Source organism: Neovison vison, chromosome 8 (genome assembly GCF_020171115.1).
Source record: "Neovison vison isolate M4711 chromosome 8, ASM_NN_V1, whole genome shotgun sequence".
NCBI classification, from domain to species: domain Eukaryota; kingdom Metazoa; phylum Chordata; class Mammalia; order Carnivora; family Mustelidae; genus Neogale; species Neogale vison.
The window spans coordinates 25,158,954-25,182,782 of NC_058098.1; the positions used below are offsets into that span (position 1 = coordinate 25,158,954).

Here is a 23,829-nt window from a genome sequence, read left to right on the forward strand (position 1 = left end):
TCCCCGGTAGAGGTGCTCACTGCCCCCTGTGAGAGGCTGCACGTGTTACAGTTACAAGAATAGTGTCTGAAGCCCTCCACCTCTTACCAGGTGTAGGATTGTGGGATTTAGGGCAAGTTGCTTCGCCACATGACATTGGGTGGAGGACATATTATCCTCATTTTACAGAAGACTTTGGTGGTGATGTGCCCTGGCTTCAGAGACAGAACAGGCCTGGGATGGAATTCCAGCTCTGCCACCTACTTGCCGGGAAATCTGGACAATGCAGGGTCTTGGAGGTTCAGTTTCCTCATCTGGAAAATGTGGATGAGACATACACATACCTCTCCCTCAGCCTTCTTATGAATACCGAGTGCAGCACTCTACCCGTTGGAAGTGCTCCACAAATGGTTGCCATTAGGCTGGTGAGCTTTGTGATTATGATGATCCTCATCCGGTGATTCAAAAAACTTACCTTCCTGAGTTGGTGGGAAACATAGGCTCAGTGGCATGGACCTGTACATCAGGCCAGGGAACTAGGGTTGGTCTGAAGTACGTGGAGACCATGCTCCAGTTTGCAGTGCTTCTGGGTTGGAACTCTCTGCTTATACGGCATGCTCTCTGGGCTGGGATAGGTCCTCAGGACCTTGATACTTACCTCATACCCCATCATGAGTTAAAGACATTTATGCACATGGTGGTGGGATTTTCAGAGGCTTTGGCCAAAAGACAGTACAAATGTCCCCTTTTGAGACCCGAGACTAACATGTGAATTCTGGTAGGGCCCAATCTTCTCTTTAGACACATGGCAAATTTAGGGAAGACTCTGAGCCCGGTCCCAGTCACCAATCCCATGTAAATTGACCCATTTGGTTTAATATTTTAATTTTGATGATCTGTTTTCAGACAAGTAGAAAAATTAGAAAAGAAATATACAAAGAAAAAAAATAAATAAAAATCAATTCTCAGAGATTAAATTCTGTTGTAATTCCTTTCAGAAGCTTTTTATGCTCACACGTGTGTACACACACACACACACGTATGCATTCATGTAACATTATGGAAAAAACAAGATTGCCCTGTCATGCTTCTATAGAATCACTTTATCAAATGACAACACATCATGATAGTCTTTCTATTTCCTTATCTGCAGAATGTTCTAATGTGTGGATTGACCAATTTTATTTAATCAGTCTCTTCCTTTTGGTCATTTTTGTATTAACATCCCAAACAGCCCTGGGATGTACATACTTGGGTGTTTTTCTTGGCTCACTTGCCATATTATTCCCCAGAAAACATTTTCTGGAAATAACCAATCTTGAAGTTATTTTTTTTAAGGTTGCAGCATTTCCTGTGTTGCAATTTCTCAATGAGCCCTAAATGGGTGGTTACAAATTTCAAGCAAGATCTAAGTTCAAATTCATTCATTCATTTATTCATTTGAGAGAGAAAGAAAGAGTAGGGAGAGGGGCAGAGGTAAGGGAGAGGAAGGAGGAAAGATTCTCAAGTAGACTCCCTGCAGAGCCTGTCCTGGGGCTCTATCTCACCACCCTGAGATCATGACTTAACTGAAAGCCAAAAGTCCAATGCTTAACCAACTGAACCATTGCAGCACCCCTAAGTTCAAATTCTAGCTGCAGAGTTCTGGTTTTGGTCATGACAGATTTACCAGACCAACCTTCCCATTAAGATCAACTATAAAAGATGAAAATATATCAAACAGTGGTTCAAGGGTATCGATGAGAAACTACACAGGTAGAATTGGAGAGCCTGTGATTCTTAGGAAAGAGTATCTTTTAAGGTGAGCTCCACATTCACCCCAACTTCTAACTAAGGTCGGTCCTATGATGGGGAAATAGAGTCCAAACAAAGGGATCAGTCTCACTGGGCTAAGAAGGCAGAGTTGTGGCTTTCAGAGTAGTTGGAACTTAAGGAACAGAATCCCACAGAAGGAGGTACCACAGGGAAAGAACTCTGAAATCAGTGTACAGACTTCTCTCAACTCACTGGACTTAAGCTCACATGTGCAGTGTGAGACTTGTGATATTATGATTCATAATAAGAAATATGTATTTGGTTTTGGCCCCATTTCTGGCACAGAGCTCCTAAAACCCTTGGAATTTCCTAAGTGATGAGAGAAGTGAAGGTATCTTTCATTATGTTAATGAGATAACTTTTGGAAAGCACCTAAGGATGCGGGTTAGTTTTCAGGGGAACCAACCAGGTGATTAGAGGTTTGGACCTTTCAGTCCCACCTCCCAGTACCCCCCAGCCTCTGGGGAGAGGAAAGGGGCTGAAGATTGAGTTCAGTCACCAGTGGCCAATGGTTGAATGAGTCATGCCGATGTAATGCAGCTCCCATAAAAACCCAAAAGGAAGGGGGTCTAGGTTGGTGGACATGTGGAGATTCAGGGAAGGGATGCACCCAGAGAGTGTGTGGAAACTCCACATCTATCCTCATTCCTTGTGCTATGCTTCTCTTTCTCCTGGCTATTCGTGAGTTGTATTCCTTTATAACAAACCAGTCATCTAGGAGGCAACATATTTCTCTGAGTTCCGTGAGCCATTCATGGAAGCTAATTAAACTCAAGTTGGAGGTTATGGGGACCTTTGACTTGTAGCTGGTCAGTCAGAAACACAAGCAAGTCCACCACATGGACTTGAGCTTGGCATGTGAAGTGAGGACAATCTCTTGGAACAGAGCCCTTAAGCTGTGGTGCCATCTGATGCCATCTCTGGGTAGAGAGTGTCAGATTTGAGGGGAATTGTAGGACATTCAGCTAGTGTCAGAGAATTGCTTGGTTGTGTGTGGGGAAACACACATTGTATTTGGTGTCAAAATCATTAGACTCTGAGTTATTGGCAGAAAATAGCAGCTGAGAGTTAAAAAGCTGAGCAGAGATTTCAGCACCACCCCTGTGTGGTTCTGGGGAGAACTGGTTTGAATTCAAGCCTTATTAAGATGGAGGGGCCTTGATAAACATCTTGGACTTTTAGTTAAGATCCAAAAGATGTAGGAGACACTGTAGGAGAAATGGCACGTTCTAGAAATAAAGGCTTCTCCTGAAGAGTAAGAGCAAAATCAAAATAGTTTTACCCTCATAAAACATAAATCTAAGCCTCAGAAGAATCAAAACAATCCACTTATTTCTAACTTTTGGCCGTCTTCCTTCCTCTTTGGAAAAAGATGGGGCCACTCAGAGCCTCTGTGATTTTTAACATGTCTAGCATCCAATGAAAAATTACGAGGCACACGCACACATACACACACACACACACGCACGACAAATGGACTGAAATCCAAGAAATTAAAATATACAATATAACAGACCCACAGGTGATTCAAGTATTCAAATATTGAGCAGACAGTAGGGGAAGCAGCCCAGAGAGGATAAGAAGGAGACCTGATACTTTCCGCATCTTGGGGCAGTACCTGTGGGGATCCCAGGTAAGAAGAGTCAGTTTCAGGACCACTCTGACACCCTGGGTCTCTGTCAGTTGATTCTGGATGGGCTCTGGAGTGAGGCAGACTTTATAAATGGTGAGTGGCCCCCTTGCTGGGGAGACGTGGCACTGGGTGATGGACAGCTGGGAAGCTGATGAGAACCCCCCAGTCTTACCACGTCCATCCAAAACCTCCAAGGCAAATATTCCTGCATAGAAGGCCTGGGGGATTAATAGGGTAGGGACTCATTTGTGTCAATCGATGTGTCAATAACATATTTCAAACTGTACGTCATGAAACTCATCAAATGCAGAGGTGCAGGAAAGGTAGGGAGCATTGAGAGAGTCTGGAGACTGTTCATGACTCTCATCCATGGCCCTGTCCTGCAGGTTTCCTCACCTATGCCATGAGTGAGGTAGACCCAGGGACTGTGAGGGATGAAGCCACCAGTCTGCTCTGAGTGGAAACAGGGGGAAATGCACACTGACTTCAGTTGGGAGAGCTTTGGGTTCTAGCCTGGCTCTACCTTTCCTTGCTGTTTGACACTGGACAGCTCCCATGTCCTTTCTGGGCCTCAGTTTCTCCATCTATCCTAACAGTAGCTGGCATTGACAGACAATTTTAACAGATGCTTGTGGAATCCTCATAGCAGTCTTATGATATAAAGACTATTACTAGTCTTTATATCCCTTTAGTCTTTTTATCCCATTTTATAGGTGAGGAAACCAAGCATCAAGAGAAGAAAAAGTTGCCCAAGGTCATAGAGCCAGTCTATAGTAGAGTCAGGATTTGAGCCCAAGCTTGTAACCTTGATACACATGCCAAATTCCTCCTTTTAGAGCAGAGCTGAGGTCTCCTTGTAAGGTGGGAGTCACAGTTCTCTGTTGCAATGGGAAAGCTTGTTCCTCAAGGCCCTAAGGACAGATAGGCTCCATCATTGCTCCCAAAAGTGAGACCCCACTCAAGCTTTAATTAAAAATGTATTTAAACATGTATTTCAGATTATTTGCATGATCTGTGTTTACAAGGGATCATTTTAAAATACAGAAAGGCATAAAGAAAACAGTATCTATTTAGAGATAACCTCTGCTAGCACTTTGGTTCATTGGTCTCTAGTCTTCATTCTGTGTGCCTGGATATACATACAGAGGTGGAGAATAGTCAACCAGCTAACCTTCTCACAGCAGGCCTTCCTGAAGGAACAGCTGAACAGGATACTTTCCTGTCTGCCATACTAAGTCACATAATCATTCTGGCAAAGATCTGACAGTTCCACGGTGTCCAAGCCATGGGGACCTTGTCATGCTGATCTCCCACCAAACATCCCTAAATGCCACCTACTTGTTTTTTCCCTGGTATGCTCTGCCCCTCCTACCACAGGACCTTTGTTCAAGTTGTTCCTATGGCCTGCCTGGAAAGCAGCAAACACTGCCTAAATCTGTGCTAAAAGAATGAAGGAAGGAAGGACCCATTCTTTGAGGCCTTGTTCTAATCTCACCCTTACCAAGAAGGTGTTACAGATTTCCCTGGTAACAATTAGTCTCTGACTCCAAAGCTGGACATTTGTCCCCCTATTCAACCCCAGGTCTGAGGATATCAGCTTCTGCATCTAATATGTTAGATTTAGGGGCTGTATCTAAGTTTTTCTGTCTCCCTAGGCCTCATACTACACACTTTGCACACTTCATCTTATTTCATCCTCCCCAAACCCTAGGAGGGGTTGATGCTCTAACACTCACATTCAGGAAAAGAGGCTGTGCTTCCAGCCCCTAGAAGAGCCAAGATCCACACCCAGGAGGTAGACCCCAGAGCCAAGGTCTTAATCACAGTTCAGTTTCATCTGGTATGTTTTCTAGCCATGGACACGTGTTAGAGCCTGAAGGCCATTCTCATGTGGGTCATTAGAGAGCAGGGGGTCCCAGCAGATATTTTAGCATGACCACCCGCTGAAACATCACTTCCTGCCTCCTTTTTGTAGAATGTGGGCAAGGAAGCCCAGGAGAGGAGGAAGAAAGGGCAGGCAGAGGTCAGACTCTAGGGGAAACATAATGCCAGGCTTGGAGCCTCCACCCTGACGGTTTATTTGGTTTTTCGATTTTTTAAAAAAGATTTTATTTATTTTAGAGAGGGGGAGGGGCAGAGGGAGAGGGAGAGGGAATCTCAAGCAGATTCCTCGTTGAGTGTGGAGCCCAATATGGGGCTCTGTCTTATCACCCTGAAATCATGACCTGAGCCAAAACCAAGGGTCGATCGCCTAACTGACTGTGCCACTCAGGTGCCCTTGTTTGCTTTTTTTTAAAAAAGATTTTATTTATTTATTTATTTGACAGGCAGAGATGACAAGTAGGCAGAGAAGCAGGCAGAGAGAGAGGAAGAAGCAGGCTCCCCAATGATCAGAGAGCCCGATGCGGGGCTCGATCCTAGGACCCTGGGATCATGACCTAAGCTGAAGGCAGAGGCTTTAACCCACTGAGCCACCCAGGTGCCTCTTGTTTGCTTTTTAATAGACTATTTTTCTGAGTAATTTTAGGTTCACAGCAAATTTGAGCAGAAAGTGCAGAGTTCTCATATACTTCCTGCCCCCTCCACACACCCAGCTTCCTGCATTGCCAGCAGTCCCCCTGCCCCCGGAAGTGGGGCCTTTGTTATAATGATGAGCCCACACCGACACATCATTATCACCCACCATCCACAGTTTACATCAGGGTTTGCGCCTGGTGGTGTATATCTTATGGGTCTGGACAAAAGTGCCATACATGCATCTACTATTACAGTATACAGAACAGTTTCATTGCCCTCAAAATTCTCTGTAGTCTGACAATTCATCCCTCCCTCCTTCTGAACCCTGACAATACTGATTTTTTTGTTAAAGATTTTATTTATTTATTTGACAGAGAGAGATCACAAGTAGGCAGAGAGGCAGGCAGAGAGAGAAAGGAGGAAGCAGGCTCCCTTGCTGAGCAGAGAGCCCGATGCGGGACTCGATCCCAGGACCCTGAGATCATGACCTGAGCCGAAGGCAGCAGCTTAACCCACTGAGCCACCCAGGCTCCCCAATACTGATTTTTTTTTAAACTGTCTCTATAGTTTTGCCTTTTCCAGAATGTCACATAGTTGAAATCACCCAGTGTGTAGCCTTCTCATAGATGAGGCTGCTTTAACTTAGTAATACGGACTTAAGGTTCCTCCATGTCTTTTCATGAGTTGCTAGCTCTTCTTTTTTTTTTTAAATATAATTTTTTTTTTAAATAAACATATATTTTTTATCCCCAGGGGTACAGGTCTGTGAATCGCCAGGTTTACACATGCTAGCTCATCTTTTTTTTTTTTTTTTTAAAGATTTTATTTATCTACTTGACAGACAGAGACCACAAGCAGGCAGAGAGGCAGGCAGAGAGAGAGAGGAAGAAGCAGGCTCCCTGCCGAGCAGAGAACCCGACGCGGGACTCGATCCCAGGACCCTGAGATCACGACCCGAGCCGAAGGCAGCGGCTTAACCCACTGAGCCACCCAGGCGCCCCGCTAGCTCATCTTTTTAATGTTGCATCACATTCCACTGTCTGGTTAGGCCACAGCTTATTTATCCTACTGAAAGACATCTTGGTTCTTCCAAGTTTTGGCAGTTACGAGTAAAGCTGCTCAAACCTCCATGTGCAGGTCTTTGTGTGGACATACATTTTCAATTCCTTTGGGTAGATACCGAGGAGCGTGATCACTGGATGGTGCAGTGAGACACTCTGGAAGCTTCGATCAGGGTTGTGAAATGCAGGTCCACAGGTGCCATTGTCAGCACACGTGCTCCCCTTGGTCAGTTGAATGGGCAAGGGTTTGCAGAACAATAGGGACAAATGTGACTTTGCCAGCTGATCTTGGATATGAGCTAAGGCGAATCACTTTGTTCCTTCTTCTGGAACCAAAGGTGAGGTCTTCCTTCTTCCAACAACACTCTCAAGTGGAGGAGGGTGGAATACAGGCTCCTGAGCCATCAGCGCTGGCCCCGGAGCCTAGTCTGGGGACCCAGGATAGCAAAGGCTCAGCATGAGTAAGCTGCAGGAGGGACTGCTCTAGCTGAACCTCTCTCGTGGGCACCCCTTCCCTGGGAGCCACACTTTCTCCCTGGCCTCAGCCCAGCTCTCCACCCAACAGCTCTTTTCCTGGGTGGGACCTGGACCAGCCATGGCCTTTGCTTCCTTTCAATTCACCTGACCTATCACTGGCCAGAGGAAGCTTCTGGAAACTGATTACCGAGGCTGTCTCCCTTGTCCAGAAACCTTCCATGGCTTCCTCATACCTAGCCCAGCAGTTCTTGAAGTGTGGTCTGGGGGCCCCAAAGAAACTTTCAGGGGTTCTGCAAGGTCCCCCAAAATTCTAAATTAATACGAAGATGTTATTTGCCTCTTTGCTCTCATTTATGTCACAAGTGTAGAGAATTTTCTAGACACTCCATGACATGTGATATTACAACCAACTGAAGGCAGAGCAGATGTGAGGATCCAGCTGTCTTCTATTAAGCCAGTCATTATGGAGAATTTTATTTTATTTTTATTTATTTTTTTTTTAAAGATTTTATTTATTTATTTGACAGAGAGAGATTACAAGTAGCCAGAGAGGCAGGCAGAGAGAGAGAGAGAGGAGGAAGCAGGCTCCCTGCAGAGCAGAGAGCCCGATGCGGGACTCGATCCCAGGACCCTGAGATCATGACCTGAGCCGAAGGCAGCGGCTTAACCCACTGAGCCACCCAGGCGCCCCATTATGGAGAATTTTAAAAAATGTAAAAAGAGCTATTCTTCCCAGTTATGATGTTTTTGGAACATAGAGTTATTTTTCCTAAAAATATGTCATTTTGTTACAATGCAATCTGTTTATTATTTTAAAAGAATTCAATGAATCTGTATTTAAAAATATATATATTAGTTCCTTTTGTGGCAAATATCGATGGGTAGAATCCATGTAGACAAAAGCTCTTTGAGGTCTTTGGGTTTTGAAGGCGTGTTAAGGGCAAAGAAATGTAACTCCTGGCTGAGAGGATCACCTCTAAACTGCCTCCAGCTTAGCATTCCAGGCACTGCCCTCCATTTGACCTTCATACGTTCATGCTCCAGCAGCATCCAGGTCCTGTGGGTTCCCAGGGGATGCCAGGTTAATTCTCTCCTCCCGGCCTTTGCTCATGTGGTCGCTTCTGCCTGCTGGCAATGCCCTTGCCTCCCTTCTCTAATTTCAGCTCAATCAGCACCTGCTGTGGGAGGCCTTTTCTGAGGGCCCCTCATAGCACCCAGCTTCCCCCTGGGAAGGCTGTGTGCCTGAGTCCTGTCCTCTTCCCTCCCAGTGCCCCCGCTCCGGGCAAGGAATTTTGCATGAGCCTCCTCCATGCCGCTAAGCTGAGTGCAGGGCGGTGGTGGTGTAGTGGTTAGGGGCTGGGAAGGGGGACCCTCTTTGGTCACCCCTGAACAGCCTAGTGCAGGGCCTGGCTTAGCTAGGTGCTCAACAACCTTCCTGCTTTCTAAAAATCCATTTTACTTATTGTACTAACATTAACACAGAAACGAGTCACCTCAACAAATGACATTCGTCAGATTGTCGCATCCTGGTCAGTTCCCCCAACCAGTTTCAGTTTTTTGCATCATTGTGATACCAGCTAAGCAACTCCTAAGATCTGTATTTTCACTCAGCTGTGAAACACAGTATTTCTCCAACTTAAAAAAAAAGTTCAGAAAATAATCTATTGAAATGATTCATCAACTGATTATCCTAATTTGGGACCTTTGGCTTTTCCAGTGTGATGTTTATTCTACTCCCATTCAAAGAGCAGATATTTAAAATAAAAGTGTCCATCTGCTGGCAAATATAGGGTGAAATGTATATACTCTTTCATCATAGTATAAATAGAAAGATCCGGTTTAGTAAATTCTGTGATGTGTTCCTGGGGTCATAAGATATTCCAACGCATAAAGTAAATAATTCTGATCCTGAGATGTTATCCTCAAGAAATCGTGCAAACATTGGAAAGATCCAGCATTTCTTTAACTGGATTAAGCCTTCAAAATTGTAGCCTGCATCACAGTTTTGCACTCTAGTTTCTTTCTTTCTTTTTTTTTAGAGAGAGAAAGAGAGAGGGAGAGAGTGGGGGAGGGGCCAAGGGAGAGGAAGAGGGAGAATCTCAAGCAGGCTCCATGCCCAGCGTGGAGCCCCATGTGGGACTCGAGCTCATCACCCTGAGATCATGATGGGGCTCAATCTCATGCCGGTGAGTTCATGATCTGGGTCAAAATCAAGAGTCAGGCACTTAACCAGGTGAGCCACCCAGGTGCACTCTAGTTTCTGATAGGTTTTGCCTTTTTCTACCCACATATTCCCTGATGGTAATTGTTCCCTCACCTCCACCAAATGTCCTTCTCTTTCCTGAAGCCTCCTTCATGTGGGTCACCATCTCCAGGAAGCTCTTTGAGGTCTGGGCTGAGTAGGCCAGGAGCCAGAGTTGGTTCCAGGGTGCCGGGCTGCCAGTAGGAGAATGCTGCCTCACTTCTCCACCCTGCCACCTTTCCCCTCCATCGGCCACGTTAGTCACCAGTGGGGCTGTGTGGCCTCGGCCCCCGCCCCCCACCATGTTCTGGCTTCACTCACTTAGGAGTCCCACATTTGGTCCATAGCGTTTATGTCCTCAAGGCCCAGGGATCTGGCCTTGGTCAACAGAAAACAATGACAAGTCTCCCATACCCCCAGTCCTGGCTTGCTAGAATTTTCCCGTACACCTACCCACTCAGGTGTCCCAGAGATGGTGTCTGGTTATTGTATAGAGAAAGAAGGGGTCCATTCATTCATTCACTCATTCATTCATTCAACATTTGTTAGTGCTTGTACTGTATCTGGTCCTTCTCTGGGCCCTGGAGCTGCTAAGAAGAGGGAGGTACTTGCCCTCAAGGTGCTTGCAGGCTCAAGGGGCAGACTGATGGTTAAGAAAGGTGAAAACCAGACTAGCCAGAGTTGACAATTTCTAAATGCTCTCTCCGTGTTGGACAGTAATGGCAAGGTCACTTGGGTCGGCCTACATGTTGGGAAGAACAGGGTCTTTTTAGGGAAACAAAAAAGCAAAATTTTAAGGCTGAGGAGGATTTAGCTAGAGAAGAAGGAACTGTGTCCTCAGTAGGCTTAACAGCATGGGCAAAGGCTTAGCACAGGCTCAAGCTGGCTACTGCCCAAAGAAGCCTTGAATTTTGAGACCTCGTTTGTGTATTTTTTTGTGAGAGGTGGGTTTGTCACAAAATAGTGAGAAGGGAGAACTCACTGTTCTTCCCTGGCTGGAAGGGAAGCCCCAGTCCCAGAGGAGGATGACTTTGGATTAAATCTAGCTTTGCCTCAGACCAGCTGTGTGGCCCTGGGCAAGTCACTTCACACTTCTGAGCCTCAGTTGCTATATCTTCCCCCATACACTGCATCACCCAGAAAAGAACAGAATTCAATGAGACAATGTACATAAAGTTTTAATGCAAGGTTTCTCAACACTATTGACATTTAGGCCTGGATGCTTCTTTATTGTGAGAGGCTGTCCTGTGTATTGACTAGTGACATCCCTGGCCTCTACCCACATCCCTGGCCTCTACCCATGAGATGCCAGTAACATCTCTCGCCCAGTCTGTGACAATTAAAATACCTCCAGACACTGCCAGTGTCCGGTGGGGGCAAGGTCATCTTAGGCTGAGAAGCAGGCATCTAATACAGGGCCTGCTATGGAGTAGGGGCTCCAAAAATGTTTATTTTCTTTCCCCTTCCAGTCTGGAGGGAGCATTAACTCTTGTCCTGTTGGAGCAGAAAGGGCCACTGTGCAAATAGGGAAATAGGCTCAGAGAAGAGAAAGTTAGCAGCCTAATGTCACACAGCATGTTACTAGCAGAATGAGGTAGGGTAGAAATAAAGTAGCCTTGACAAAGAGACCCCAAAACGCAGTGGCTTAAATAAGCTAGCTCATTGCTTTACTGCCACAGGGTCCAGAGATGGGTGGTCAGGGGCTGTTGGAGCAGCTCTGCTGTCTTCAAAGCGGGGCTTCCACCTCTAGATCTCAGAGCTCAGGCAGTTGTTCCACTTTTTCTAATTTCTAAGAGAAGGTCAGGAGGGGAGGGAATGCTCCCTGTCTGTTTTTAAGGAAGCACAGTGCCCAGGGTTGGGCTTGAACTCACAACCCTGAGATCATGAGTCACAGGCTTTCTGAGTCACAGGCTCTATGGACTGAGCCAGTGAGGTGCTCCTTTCTTTTAGAGCACAAAGTGGAATTTGCTGCATCACTTCTGCTGATATGCCATTGGTTGGATCTTAGTCACATGGCTACTGCAAGGGAAGCTGGGACATGTAGTCCCTGGCTGGGGGCCATATGCCCAGCTAAAACCCGGGGAGGGAGAGAAAAATGGTCACTGTTGGGGATGCTGGTAGTCTGGCCATAAAGATGGGTGAAAACCCAAGATCTCCCAGGACCATGTTTCTTTCAGCCACATCAGGGCTTTCATCAGTCAATCAACAAACACAGGGCGGTTATAACGGCAATTCCAGCATGTAGAGGGGACACTCATCTTGCACTCGCTAGCTGTCAGGCCCCAGTTACATACTTCCCACCCTCATAACAGCTCGGCAAGGGAGTTTTTTCTGCTAATTCCGTTTGACAGGTAAGAAAACCGAGATTCCCAGAGGCTAAGTAACTTGCCCAAGATTTCAGGGCTAGAAAGTGGCAGGGGCCCTGTGGAGCTCTGATGGGTCTGAAACCCCGGCCCTTGCCCTGTGCCCAGCAGCCCCTTAGCACAACCTGAACTGAGGTCTTCACAGGATTGCTCAGGAGAGCTGGTCTGCGGCCCCTCCAGGTCACCCCAAGGGCTCAAGGGTCCTCTGAGGTGACTTGACCCTGTGAGGCAGCCTTCTTCAAAGGGAAGGCCCTTGTGGAAGGGGTGGCGGGCTCCTCCCTGCAGGGCAAAGGGAGACTGGGGCCTGTGTGTAGGTGGAATAGCCTCAGGAGGTTCTCATCTGTCCTGGGCAGAAGAAAGCAGCGCCTGTTGGGGACTGGGGAGGCAGCCGAGTGCCTGGGCAGGGGCATGTAAGCTCTCTGAGCAAAGGTTCTCATAGTCATGTGTTCAAATCCTGACTCTGCCACTTGCTCACTGTGTGACCTTGATGAGTCACTTTGCCTCTGTGAGCCTTAGTTTCCTCATCTGTTAAATGGGGACAAGAATAGTGTCTCCTGGCATTCTTAGGAATTGGTGAGGTCACATGTGCCAGCAAAGTCAGCTGTCCATGATGGTGGTGGTATTAGCATCCCAGAGTGATGATCAAGGCCAGGCACAGACTGGGGTGAGCTGAGTTCTAGGGTGTGGGTGCAGGGGTCTTGCCAGAGAGAGGAGCTGGTCTCCATGGGATGGCTGAGCACCCTCTAGGTGCTTGGCTTTGCCAAGCAAGCAGGGACCTGTGCAGTCTGGCTGGTAGGTGCACAGGCTCTCAGGGCTGGAGGTAAGAGGCAGGCGAGCCATGGCATTGAGAGACCATGGGTGTTCTCAGGTGCTGCTTGAATTGATCTCCGTTGCAGGGGAAATCCTAGCCCTTCGGAGGGTATGGAGGGGCAGGCTGAGATCTGGCTCAGGCCTCTGATCCTGTGTCACTCGGCCCTGCACTCCTGAGCCCACAGACCCAGAGTGCCCCATCCTCCATAAGGCCTCTTAGAAGTCTCTGGAGGGGAAGGGACAAAGGCCCTGGGTGGGCTTACCCCAAATGAGACTGTCCCATTCTCACTGCCCCCCTGGTTCAGGGTAGGCCCTCACTAAATGCTTGCTGAGCTTGTGAATGGATGAAACAAGTCTGCCACTGCCACCAACTGGCTATGTGACCCTGGCTCAGTCTCTTGCCCTCCCCTCTCTGTGCATCAGTGTCCCCATTTATAAAACAAGCTGAATAGTCCCAGAGGTCCCTTCCAGCTCCCACCCAGGTTTCTACCACTCTAGTTGCCCTCTCCCCCTTAATCCCAAAGGAGGAATAAAATGGGCCACACAGGAGGGTGCAGAAATGGTCTTTTATTGCAGGGGGTGGAGGGTGGTGAGCACAGAGGCTGCTGTCCTGACTGCAAGGAATCATCTCTGGGAGGGTCCCTTCTGGCTGTGCTCAGGCTAGGGTGGCAGCACCTTCCCAGATGGAGATGCTACCAGGGACACCATCAAGCCACGGGGCACCGATCTGGAACGAGACCACAGCGATCAGACACTGCCAGACAAACTCCTTCCTACAATCCCCTGCAGAGTCTAAGGCCTTGAAGAGGGGGCTGGTTGGGGTTTGTCTCTGGCTCCTAGCCCTAACCGCTCCTCCCCTTATTGTCCTCTCCTCTCACCTGAGGAATAATGCAGATGTGAAAAGACTGATCATAGGCCAATACTGGAGCTAGGGTTCAAGGCTGAGTGTAGGATTAGGATCATGGATCAGTCTGAGATCAAGGTCAGGGCTCAGTCTATGACTTGAGGTCATTGCTCAGTAAATCACTGAGGTCAAATCTCAGTCTGTGAGCAGGATCTAGGCTCAGTCTGGATATGTGAATAAGGCTCAGGATGCAGGGTATGACCAGGATCAGGGCTCAGGCTGGGGCCAGGGTCACAGCTCAGCCTATGACTAAGATTAGGGTTCAGCGTACTGTTAAAAAAAGAAGAGTAGCTTCATCCTCTATATGAGGCAGAGAGCCACCCCTTACCTTCAGGTGGGCGTCACCAGCAGTCCTCCCCATCTCCCTCTTCAGACATTGTTTTGTGGGTGGTTTTCCTTTTGTAATTTATCTGAAGGAATAAAATAAATAGCAGGCCTCAGTCTCCAATAGAAACCAGACCCCAAAGGCTGCCACTCTCCAGTGGGTCAGTCTGACAGCCATGGGACCTCAGGCATGTCAGTCCACCACTCTGACCCTCAGTTTGTTCACCTGTAAAATGGGTATAATGACAGTAACCACCCCACAGGTTTGTTGGATCCAGTGGAATGGGGTATGCAAAGCACAGAGTGATTGCCCAAGAAACTGGTTTGTGGCTGTTTCCATAGAAGGGCCGCCTCCGGGACCCTGACACCTTCACTTACCCCATTTCTGTTGCTCTAGTGTTCCCAGCAACCCCAGCCTTGCCTAGAAACTCAAAGACCAAAGACAGCTCCCGCATGGCTGGAGGCGAACCCACAGCTTTTCATAAAGAGCGAAAGGGAAGGGCAGGTGTTTACTAGTATTGCCTACTGGGTATTAGACTATTTTTTCTTTTCATCCACTCATCACCCTCCAGTGTTTCTAATCTTGGGTTCACCCAGCAGGAAACTGAGGCTCAGAGAGGCAGAGCCACTTGAATAAGGCCCCACGGTTGCTAAATAGCAGAGTCGGGATTTGAACCCAGATCTGGCCCACCTTTCTTTCTTACATCGTTCTGCCAGGAAGGTTCCGCGGATTTAAAGAGGGATGATGGTAGAGAGCACACAGAGGCCTACAGAACCCCCTCGATCCTGCCACACTCTCCCAACTCTCTCAGATGCTGGGTCCTCCTGCTTCTCCAGGGGTCCCTGACCACACCTGCTCTGGGGTGGGCACAGGGTGCACACCTGCCCTTGGAAGGCTGCAGAGAGAAAGCACCCCCGGTCCCCAGGCTTTAACTTACCAATGACGTCCTGAACAAGAGACGCATCCACGGTGGAAAGTAAGGCACGGATCAGTGGGCACACCTGAGGGGGTGGGAGGGAGAGAGAGAGAGAGAGAAAAGGAGGGAGGAGAACAGATCATTGTCAGCTGGGGCCAACCTGCCACCCTCCCACCAAGATCTCAGAACCTTTGACCCTTAGGATTCTAGAACAATAGAAACCTAAAAGTCCCAAACGGGAGAACCATAGGATGCTAGAATTCTAAATCCTTAGAACATTGGAATCCTAGAACCCTGAGAATCTAGAGTGTTAACATCCCAGAACCCTACACTCTTAGAAACCTTGAACTTGGGAACCCTGGAATTTTAAGAAATCAGATTGGGTCCTGGGCACCATAGAGCAGAGAGTTTCTCACTCTGTACAGTTCCCTGAAGATCTCATTAAAGTCCACATTCTGATTCAGCAGGACTCGGGGGCTGAGAGCCTGCGTTTCTAACCAGCTCCCACATGAGGGCCCCCGGGCTGCTGGGCAGAGGACCGTATTTTGAGTCCTGAGGCTCCAGTCCAATGAGTGATGGAGCCACCTGGAGGGTTTTTCTTTCCTAAACCCAGATTCCCAGCCCCCTTCCAGAAGGACTGATTCAGACTCTCTGGAACTTTGGGCACGCAGTAAAAATGGTTTTGTGTGATGCATAGATGAAAATACCAATTTTATAGGCCTGTTATGTTTTAAATTAATTATCTGAATGATATGCCTTTCTAATTATGGTAGATAGTTTTCTTTTTAAAATACATATTTAAATAAGCTTGAGTAAAATTGCGTTGTCTAAAGGAGGACCACACTAGCTAAAAAGGCATATTGGGAGTAGGTAGGTATGGCAAATGACCCAAACTTGGGATCCAGTGATTTCAGCTAATGTCGGGCCTCTGCTTGTCATCTCTCCCTCTCCCCAGGCTGAGTAGCGGGGAACAGGTTCCAGCTGACAGCCCAATGAGGAGTTTGCCCCCAAGAAGAAAAGGCACCCAGAGAGTACAGTAGCTCCTGTGAATGGCACACCTGCCCCCGCCCCCCACGCATGGCTCTGGGCCCCAGGGTGTGGAGGACTCACATTATTCTCTACCAGGTGGGGCACGGTCTTTGTCAGGAAGCTTCTCACGGGGTCCATGGCCTTCTCAATCATAGCATTTTGGCTGGAAAAGAGTAGCAACTGATAAAACCGTGGGCAGAGTGGCCACACAGTGGGGGTGGGCGTGGGAGAGGGGGAGATGGCTGAGCACCTGGAAATCAGGTAAACCCAGGAGTGCTGCAATGCCTTTCTAACCACAGCCTGAGCCTCTATTCAGGGGTTCCCCACTTCTGACCAGAGGCTCACCTCTACCTGTGAGAGTCTCATCACAGCCTTAAGATCCCACTCTGATTTCAACACATCTACAGATCACCACCTGCATGCCAGACGTTGACTACACTGAGGACGTGGGGATGAGCAAAGCACAAATAGCTCCTCAGCTGGTACCTAGACACCAAACAGGTCTTGCTAAGGCTGGTTCCTGCCCACCTTCAGCATTCAGCTTGACTGACACCTCCTTAGGGCAGCCCTCCATGACTGCTTGCCTAAAGGAGGCCTTTGGGTCAGACAGTCCTGTTACATGTACTGCTCTGCTTAGAGCTCATCATGATCTGACATTTTCCTTGAGGGCTTTTTACTGATGGACTGGACACTCGTCTGTCTGCTTTTCCCTCAGGACAGTAAACTCTGGGAAAGCTGGGTCCTTGTCTGTTGTCACCAATAAATTCTCCAGAGCTCAGAGCCTATCTGGAAAATAGCAGATGCTCAAACATTTTTGGCTGAAAGAAGGACTGAAGTAAACGTAGAAGTAAATATAGAATGATGGGAGGCCTGGGTGGCTCAGTTGGGTAAGTGTCTGCCTTTGGCTCAGGTCATGATCCTGGGGTCCTGGGATGGAGTCCCACACTGGGCTGCCGGCTCAGTGGGGAGTTTGCTTCTCCCTCTCCCTCTCTCTCTGCTCCTCCCACCCCCACTCATTCTCATTCTCTCTCTCTCTCTCATATAAATAAATAAATAAAATCTTTGGGAAAAAGTAGAATGACAGCTTGTGACAATACTATGGAGGCCAAGAGTAGATGATTTTGAGGGAGAAGCGGAAGAACCCTTTTTAGAACCTGAAGTTTGAGAAGTACGTGGAAGTGAGGGGAAAGGTGTTCTAGGAGGCCAGAAGAGCAGGTGCACAGGTCTGGAGGTGGGCAGGAACCTGTCTGAGGCTAGCAAAGGCCAGTTTGTCTGCAGTGGAGTGAGCGAGGACGAGAGGGCAGTCAGTGGTAGGAGGGTTGAGCTTGGTTGGCTGTGGGAGTGCTTGGGCTGAGCCGTCTTGGGCCACAGAGTGGAAGACCATTTCACAGATGCGGACACTGAGAGCCAGAGCGGTAGGATGAAGTCCCTGGGGCTTCAGACAAGGCAGTATCCAGCAGGGCTCAGGGTTTCCATTTACATCCCAGCCTTCCCCAATAACATCAGACAGGAGAGCCTTTCCTTGGTACATGGGGTTGAGATCCCTTGATCAGATCCCTTGAGGGGGTACGGTGGAGTGACCTCTGCTCATGGCCCTCCGGGCTGAGAGCTGAGAACCCAGCCTTGTTTCTGCCAAAGCCAACCTGCCCCCGGTTTTGACTTCTAGACCATTCTCCAACAGCTACCGCCAGGGTCACCCTGCCTCCCCACCACCCTCTTCCTCCACCAAACCTGCCCTTGCATGCACACAGTTTAATAAGTAGATATGGAGGGGGGCCTGGGTGGCTCAGTCAATTAAGCCTCTGCCTTAGGCTCAGGTCATGATCTCAGGGTTCTGGGATCAAGCCCCACATCTAGCTTTCTGCTCAGCAGGGAGCCTCCTTCACCCCCACCCCACTCTCTGCCTGCTGCTCTGCCTACTTGTGATCTCTCTCTCTCTGTCAAATAAATAAATAAAATCTTAAAAAGAAGTAGATAATGGATTAACAGGGATCCATGATTTCAATAGAGAGGATTCGGTTTGTAAGATCTCTGATTTCGGGAATTTTCCAAATGAATGGAGGACTCTGGGAACAATCTGACATTAGAGCCCCTGGTAAGCATTTACTTCTCCTCCCTCTCCCACATGGAGGCAGGAAGGAAAATACAATTTACTATTATTGTTATGGTTGTTGAGGGATATAACATAATGATAAAGGGGTCAAGTTTTCAAGAAGCAGTAACAACCCGCAATGTGCTGCGGGGAACAACAGAGCCTTTGAAAGCAGGAAGTGGGTTTGACAGAGCTGCCAAGGGATCGGTGGCCAACATTCCTGTCTCGGGAATGGCGAAAACAAGAAGACACGGTCAGCATGGATGGCACTATCCCTGAGGGCTGAGGGTGCACCAGGCTCTGGGCTCAACACTTTAGTTTCCCAGATGGTCCGGTCAGCAGCCAGGGAGGAGACATTATTGTCACCTTTGCATTACAGATGGAAAAACTGAGGCTCGGAGGGGCTAAGCTGTTCACAAAGTTGTAAGTCTATAGCTGATACCTGAACCAAGGTCTGACTCCAGAGCCTATGTTCTTTTGCCATGTTGTGCCACCTTTTGGGGTATGGGGATAGATGCCGTATGGGCGGAAGCTAGGGGTCCTCAACTCCTCCGAGTGCCCCACTCCTCTGAGATGGACGGGCCTCACCTGTCCAGCACGGTGAGCGAGATGCTGTCGGGGTCACTGCTGCATCTCCCTATGATCAGTCGGGGGGTGCCGGTCTGGGGATCGATTGCAACTTTGACAGCAGTCAGGAGGTCCATCGAGGCCTTCAGGTTGACCTTGCCAATGACAGGCCTGCAGGAGATAAGATTCCCAGTGAACAGAGGTCTCCAAGGTGCCCTAGTTTTCCTCTACCTGTGTGGATATTTAACCTCCAGCTTGTCTGTGGGTAATGTCAGCATCGTCTGGATTCTTACTGGACATTGACATTAAGGGCTTTTTTGCCCTTCTACATGGATTTGGTCCGTATAACAGTTTTATTTAACACCACCCTAATAATGAAAATAATAATAACAGTTAACATTTACTGAGGGAAAATGATATGGTAGGCATTTCTAAAAAGCATTTTTTCGGGACACCTGGGTGGCTCAGTGGGCTAAGCATCTGACTTTCAATTTTGGCTCAGGTCATGATCTCAGGGTCATGAGATCGAGCCCCATGTGGGGCTCCCCACTCAGCGGGGAGTCTGCTTGAGATTCTCTCTCCCTCTCCTTCTGATCCTCCCCGTCCCCTCTCTCTCTCTCTCTAAAATAAATGAATCTGTGAAAGAAAGAAAAAATTTTCCTGGATTAATCAATGTCATCATTACAGCAATACCATGAGGTAAAAGTACTATTATTATTTTTATTTTCAAAATGGGGAAACATTGGTATAGAGAGGTTAAGTAACCATCCCAAGATCTCATAGCTAATGAAGGATGGAATCCCTGGGTCCTCAATTTCTCTCCTTCCACTAGTGCTCATTTTCCTATCTCTCTCTTTTAAAGTAATCAAAATGCTTTAAGATTTTCTTCTTCACCCATGCCCTTCATTATATACTGTACACTACTATAGATGGTGAGCTGTAATGGTCACTGTTACTTAAAGAGAATCTCAAGAGACGAAATAATGCTGGCGGAAATTTTGTCAAAGAGTTATGAGTGCTCATGTCTTCTCAGTTTTTCAGATTTTACAATTAGAGAAATGTGATGATTTCAGAAATATTTAATGGAGGATTCTTTTCAAAGAGGCTTGGTTATGGTCAGAGTTCATTAGAACATTTCAAAGCTTCAGATTTTAGAGCAGGGAAAGGCCCCTTCATGTACAGATCAGGAGACTGAGACCCAAGGTCACACGGTAGCATGGGAAAGAGTCCAATTCCAGTGTGGAGATCATTGGCCATGCTGCACAGCCTCTCCCAAATCCCAGATTCTAATGCATACTCACAGGGCCAGGGTGACATTAGCGACGATGGGGACCCTTACGTTAATGCCTTCGCCATCAGGAGTCAGTTCCACTTTGATTTTCAGGATGCGGGAGTTAATGATGTTCAACCTGTGTGAAAGCCACAATTTCTCTTTGGCATTCCTTGGGCCAGCCATGGTCTGAATGCTTCTCTACGCCAGCATCAGGCTGAACATTTGGGCCTCACCACTTTGGTCTTCGCAATCGCCCTATTCAGAGGTTTGACCCTCTCCATGTTATGGCATGGCATACGGATGCTCAGACAGATGTAATTGCCCATAGAGATTCAGGGAGGAATAAGTGCCAGAATCAGAATTCGAACCCAGAACTGTTTGACTCCCAAACTCCACGCATGAAGCCAGCAATGTGGTATGAACTTGTCTTCTCTCTCCTGAAGGGGATTGGTACTTTCATCCTCAGCTATATTTGAAGAACATCTTACTCCTTGGAAAGGGGACCTCGGGCACCACCAAAGAGGTGAAGGTAAGGATTGAGAGGATCTTCACCCTGATCCTGAAATTACATAACATGGAAGCCCGAACCCATGAGATGCCCAGACTGGCCCTGCAGCCCTGCCTCTAATTTGCTCAAGCTCTGATGAACCTGGCCTCAGACCACCTTGACTCTGGGGGGACAACAAGGTTTATCAACCTTTCTGTCTTTGACCTTAAACTCACCTCCCCAAAGATGCGTGTTCCTTTTTCTTGGAGCAAAGATCTCCACCTTGAAGCATCAACTCACCCCATAGTCTCATCCTTAGCTGGTGTGATCTTAGAAAGAGCATCGTTCACCAAGTTCTTCACTTCCTGCACCTTCTCCTGGGCCAAGTGCCAAGCCTTGGATTCCTGAAGCTTCTTGAAGTCAGAGGTCAGTTTCTGAACGACAGCTAAAAAAACAATTGCCATTAGTGTCGTGCATCACTTATGAAGCAGTGACTATGTACCAGACACTAAGTAAGACTATTGCCTATGTTATTTCATTTACTCTTCATAATAACACAGATGAGCCAGATATGGTTTTATCTGCATTTTCAGATGAGAACATAAAGGATCAAAAGGTTAAGAAATGTGCCTAAATTCATGCAGCTGGGGGGGCCTTTGTTCCTTCCATGCTGCCTTCATACTAATATATATTCATCATTAATAAACAAAGTGATCAATTAACCAGGCAATTCAAATTGCTTGTACACCAGCTTCTATTTGTGACTTGAGACAGGGAGAATGTCTATTGCTCTAACTGAGATGTTCATGCAAGTTTGAAAAACTAGGTCAAACTAAATGAAAGAATAAGAAATAGAGAATCTAGAATCCAGGAAAAAGTATGGCCCACTTCATAAAAGTGGCAAATGGGAGTCCCAGAATGACAGCTTTGCAGCAAGCCCAGAGAGCAACAATTCATACAGGAGTACGAAAACAAAGTGTCTTAATGGAAGGGCTCCAGAGAAAAGAGGGGTTAGATAGACATGGCAGATGTAGAATAGTGCATATGCAAAGAATTAAGGATATGTGTGTAGCAAATAATTCAAGTGAAAAACAAGGCAATTATTAACTAAAGGAAAAACAAAGGCTGCACAAGAGAAGAAATGTTAACTATGGTTCTCCAACTTGGTTCTGCAATGGATGGTATCTACCTAGTTATAATGGTATAACAAATGGAGTTCATTTCAATAAAACTCTTTTTGGTCCTGTAACTCATTAGGTGACCTTCATCCAGACACTTCTGTTTTTGAACTCAGTTTTCCCAGCAGTGAAATTGGAGAGTGGTCCCTTCTGTATCCTTGAAGCTCTAAGCCCTAACAAGACCTAAGCTCTGACAGCATTTGAAGAGTAGACATTTATAGCATTTGCTTCCTCCTATAATGTTTATCAGTGTGCTAATGTTGAAAATGAAAAGAAAGCCAAATTCTTTTAAGAAATAAGAATAAAAAAGAGACATGATTAAATGTAAAGCTAGGTGGCTTTAAAGCTACCTAGGCTGAGTTATGGCTAATTTCCTTAATTTCCAATGAATTAATACATGTCAGTAAGAAAACTGAATAGCCTAGCAGAAGAATATGCTATAAATATGAACAAAATATTAAAAAATGAGTGAATTCTTTCATAATTGGAGAAATGCAAAGTGAAATGAGCTATAATCTTTTATCTATGATATTAGCAAAACTGTTAAGTTGTCCATACCAATGCTGTCAAGGGAGTAGAGAAAAAGGCACTCTTCCAAGACTTTTGGAGAGAATATTAATGTAGAGGATTATTTGTCAACACCTCCTACGATTTAAACTGTGCATACCTTCCGAACTTTTGAAACTCCACTTTAGGAACTTATCCTATGGATATATTAGGAAAAACTTGCCATGATATAATATATAAGAGGATATTCATTTGAGATTCCCTGTTCTCAGAAAAATAAGGGAATGAACCAAGAACTGAACAGCCCCCTTTCTCTCTAAACCGCCCATAAATAGCATCCCCTGGTGGCAGCCTCTGGTAATGCAGGGATAGCATTTAGGAGGCGCACTCCTAAGTGCCTCTGACCATCACTTGTGTCCTGACTCACAATCAAGTGTATTGTCAACGGTCTCGAGCCCTTTCTCAACAGCAGGTTTCAGCTTGTTCACGGTATTACTCAGATCGTCGCCAAGATTTTCAAGAAGGGATGCTGAGGTCCCAGTGAGCAGGCCGCATATGAGAACAAGTTTCCAAAGCTGAAGCATCTTGTCTTGACACCTGAACAGTCATAGGAGGGACAGGAGTGAGAATTACCCAGATAAGCACCCTTGATAAGCACCTATTATTTTTAACGTCACATTCCTGTAAGATAGATGTGGTTTGCTTCTGTATTATAGATGGGTAGTCAGTTTAGAAACCTAGAGCAACTTGTCCAGAGGTACACAGCCAGTGAGTGGAGGAGCTGAAATTTGAAAAGTCACACTTAGCCCCAAGTCTGTGCTCTTTCACAAAAGTCCTTTGTACATAGGACACCTGGGTGGCTCAGTGGTTTAATCCTCTGCCTTCAGCTCAGGTCATGGTCCCAGCATCCTGGGATGGAGCCCCACATCGGGCTCTCTGCTCAGCAGGGAGCCTGCTTCCCTCTCTCTCTGCCTGCTTCTCTGCCTACTTGTGATCTCTCTTTGTCAAATAAATAAATAAAATTAAAATTTTTAAAAAAGTCCTTTGTACATGCTGGCTCCTCTGCCTGGAACATCTTTCCTCATCTTTGCAATTTTACCTACGTCATTTCCTACTGACTCTCCAGCTTCAGTAAGACACCATGCCCTCTGCGAAGCCCACTCTAGGCCCCTTCCCTTCCCAGAGTCGAGATTAGGGGGTCCCACCACATCATTCTGCCATTTTTGTTCTCTGATCAGAGTTCTGGTGCCATTTAGTGATGACTTGTTTGCCTTTCCCACAAGGCTGTGACCTCCTGAGGGGAGAGATCACAACCCACTTTACTATTCACTCTCCAGCCCCCAGTAAAAAACCTGGACTTAGTTTGGAATGAGAAATATATATTTGCTGAATAAAAGTATGAACAAATAAAGGGACACCATGTCATGACCCTGCATTTCTCATTGGTTTGATGCTTCTAATAAAATTTATCTCTTAATATGCTATATTCAAAATATTAGCTAATCTAAGTGGCCCCATACTTCTGCCTCTTGCCCCCAAAACATTCTGAAGATCACCATGTGGGGTGCCATCGGGGGAAAGCCCACCACTCACAGGTTTGGAGGAGGATGGTCGTAAATCCTTGCTCCTCTGTATGGTCCCGCTGGGATTCTGC

The 23,829-nt window shown here is 46.9% G+C and overlaps 1 protein-coding gene across 1 annotated transcript; it reads right to left on the bottom strand.

The window, feature by feature from the left end:
• Window positions 1–14,170: 14,170 nt before the first annotated feature.
• BPIFA2 (BPI fold containing family A member 2) lies at window positions 14,171–22,759 on the bottom strand. The gene is made up of 7 exons (XM_044262335.1): window positions 22,603–22,759; window positions 20,791–20,935; window positions 20,032–20,139; window positions 18,752–18,901; window positions 16,153–16,234; window positions 15,064–15,127; window positions 14,171–14,211 (listed from the first exon to the last, which is right to left on the bottom strand). The coding sequence occupies exons 1-7, from the start codon at window positions 22,757–22,759 to the stop codon at window positions 14,171–14,173; spliced, it is 747 nt and encodes a 248-aa protein (XP_044118270.1).
• Between the last annotated feature and the right edge of the window lie 1,070 nt (window positions 22,760–23,829).

Coding starts and splice junctions, on each gene's coding strand:
- BPIFA2 (XM_044262335.1), bottom strand. CDS start 22,759: ATGCTTCAGCTTTGGAAACTTGTTCTCATATGCGGCCTGCTCACTGGG. Junction 20,140..20,790: donor GCTAAGGATGAGACTATGGG/GTGAGTTGATGC, acceptor GCTTTCACACAG/GTTGAACATCATTAACTCCC. Junction 14,212..15,063: donor TCTTGTTCAGGACGTCATTG/GTAAGTTAAAGC, acceptor TTATTCCTTCAG/ATAAATTACAAAAGGAAAAC.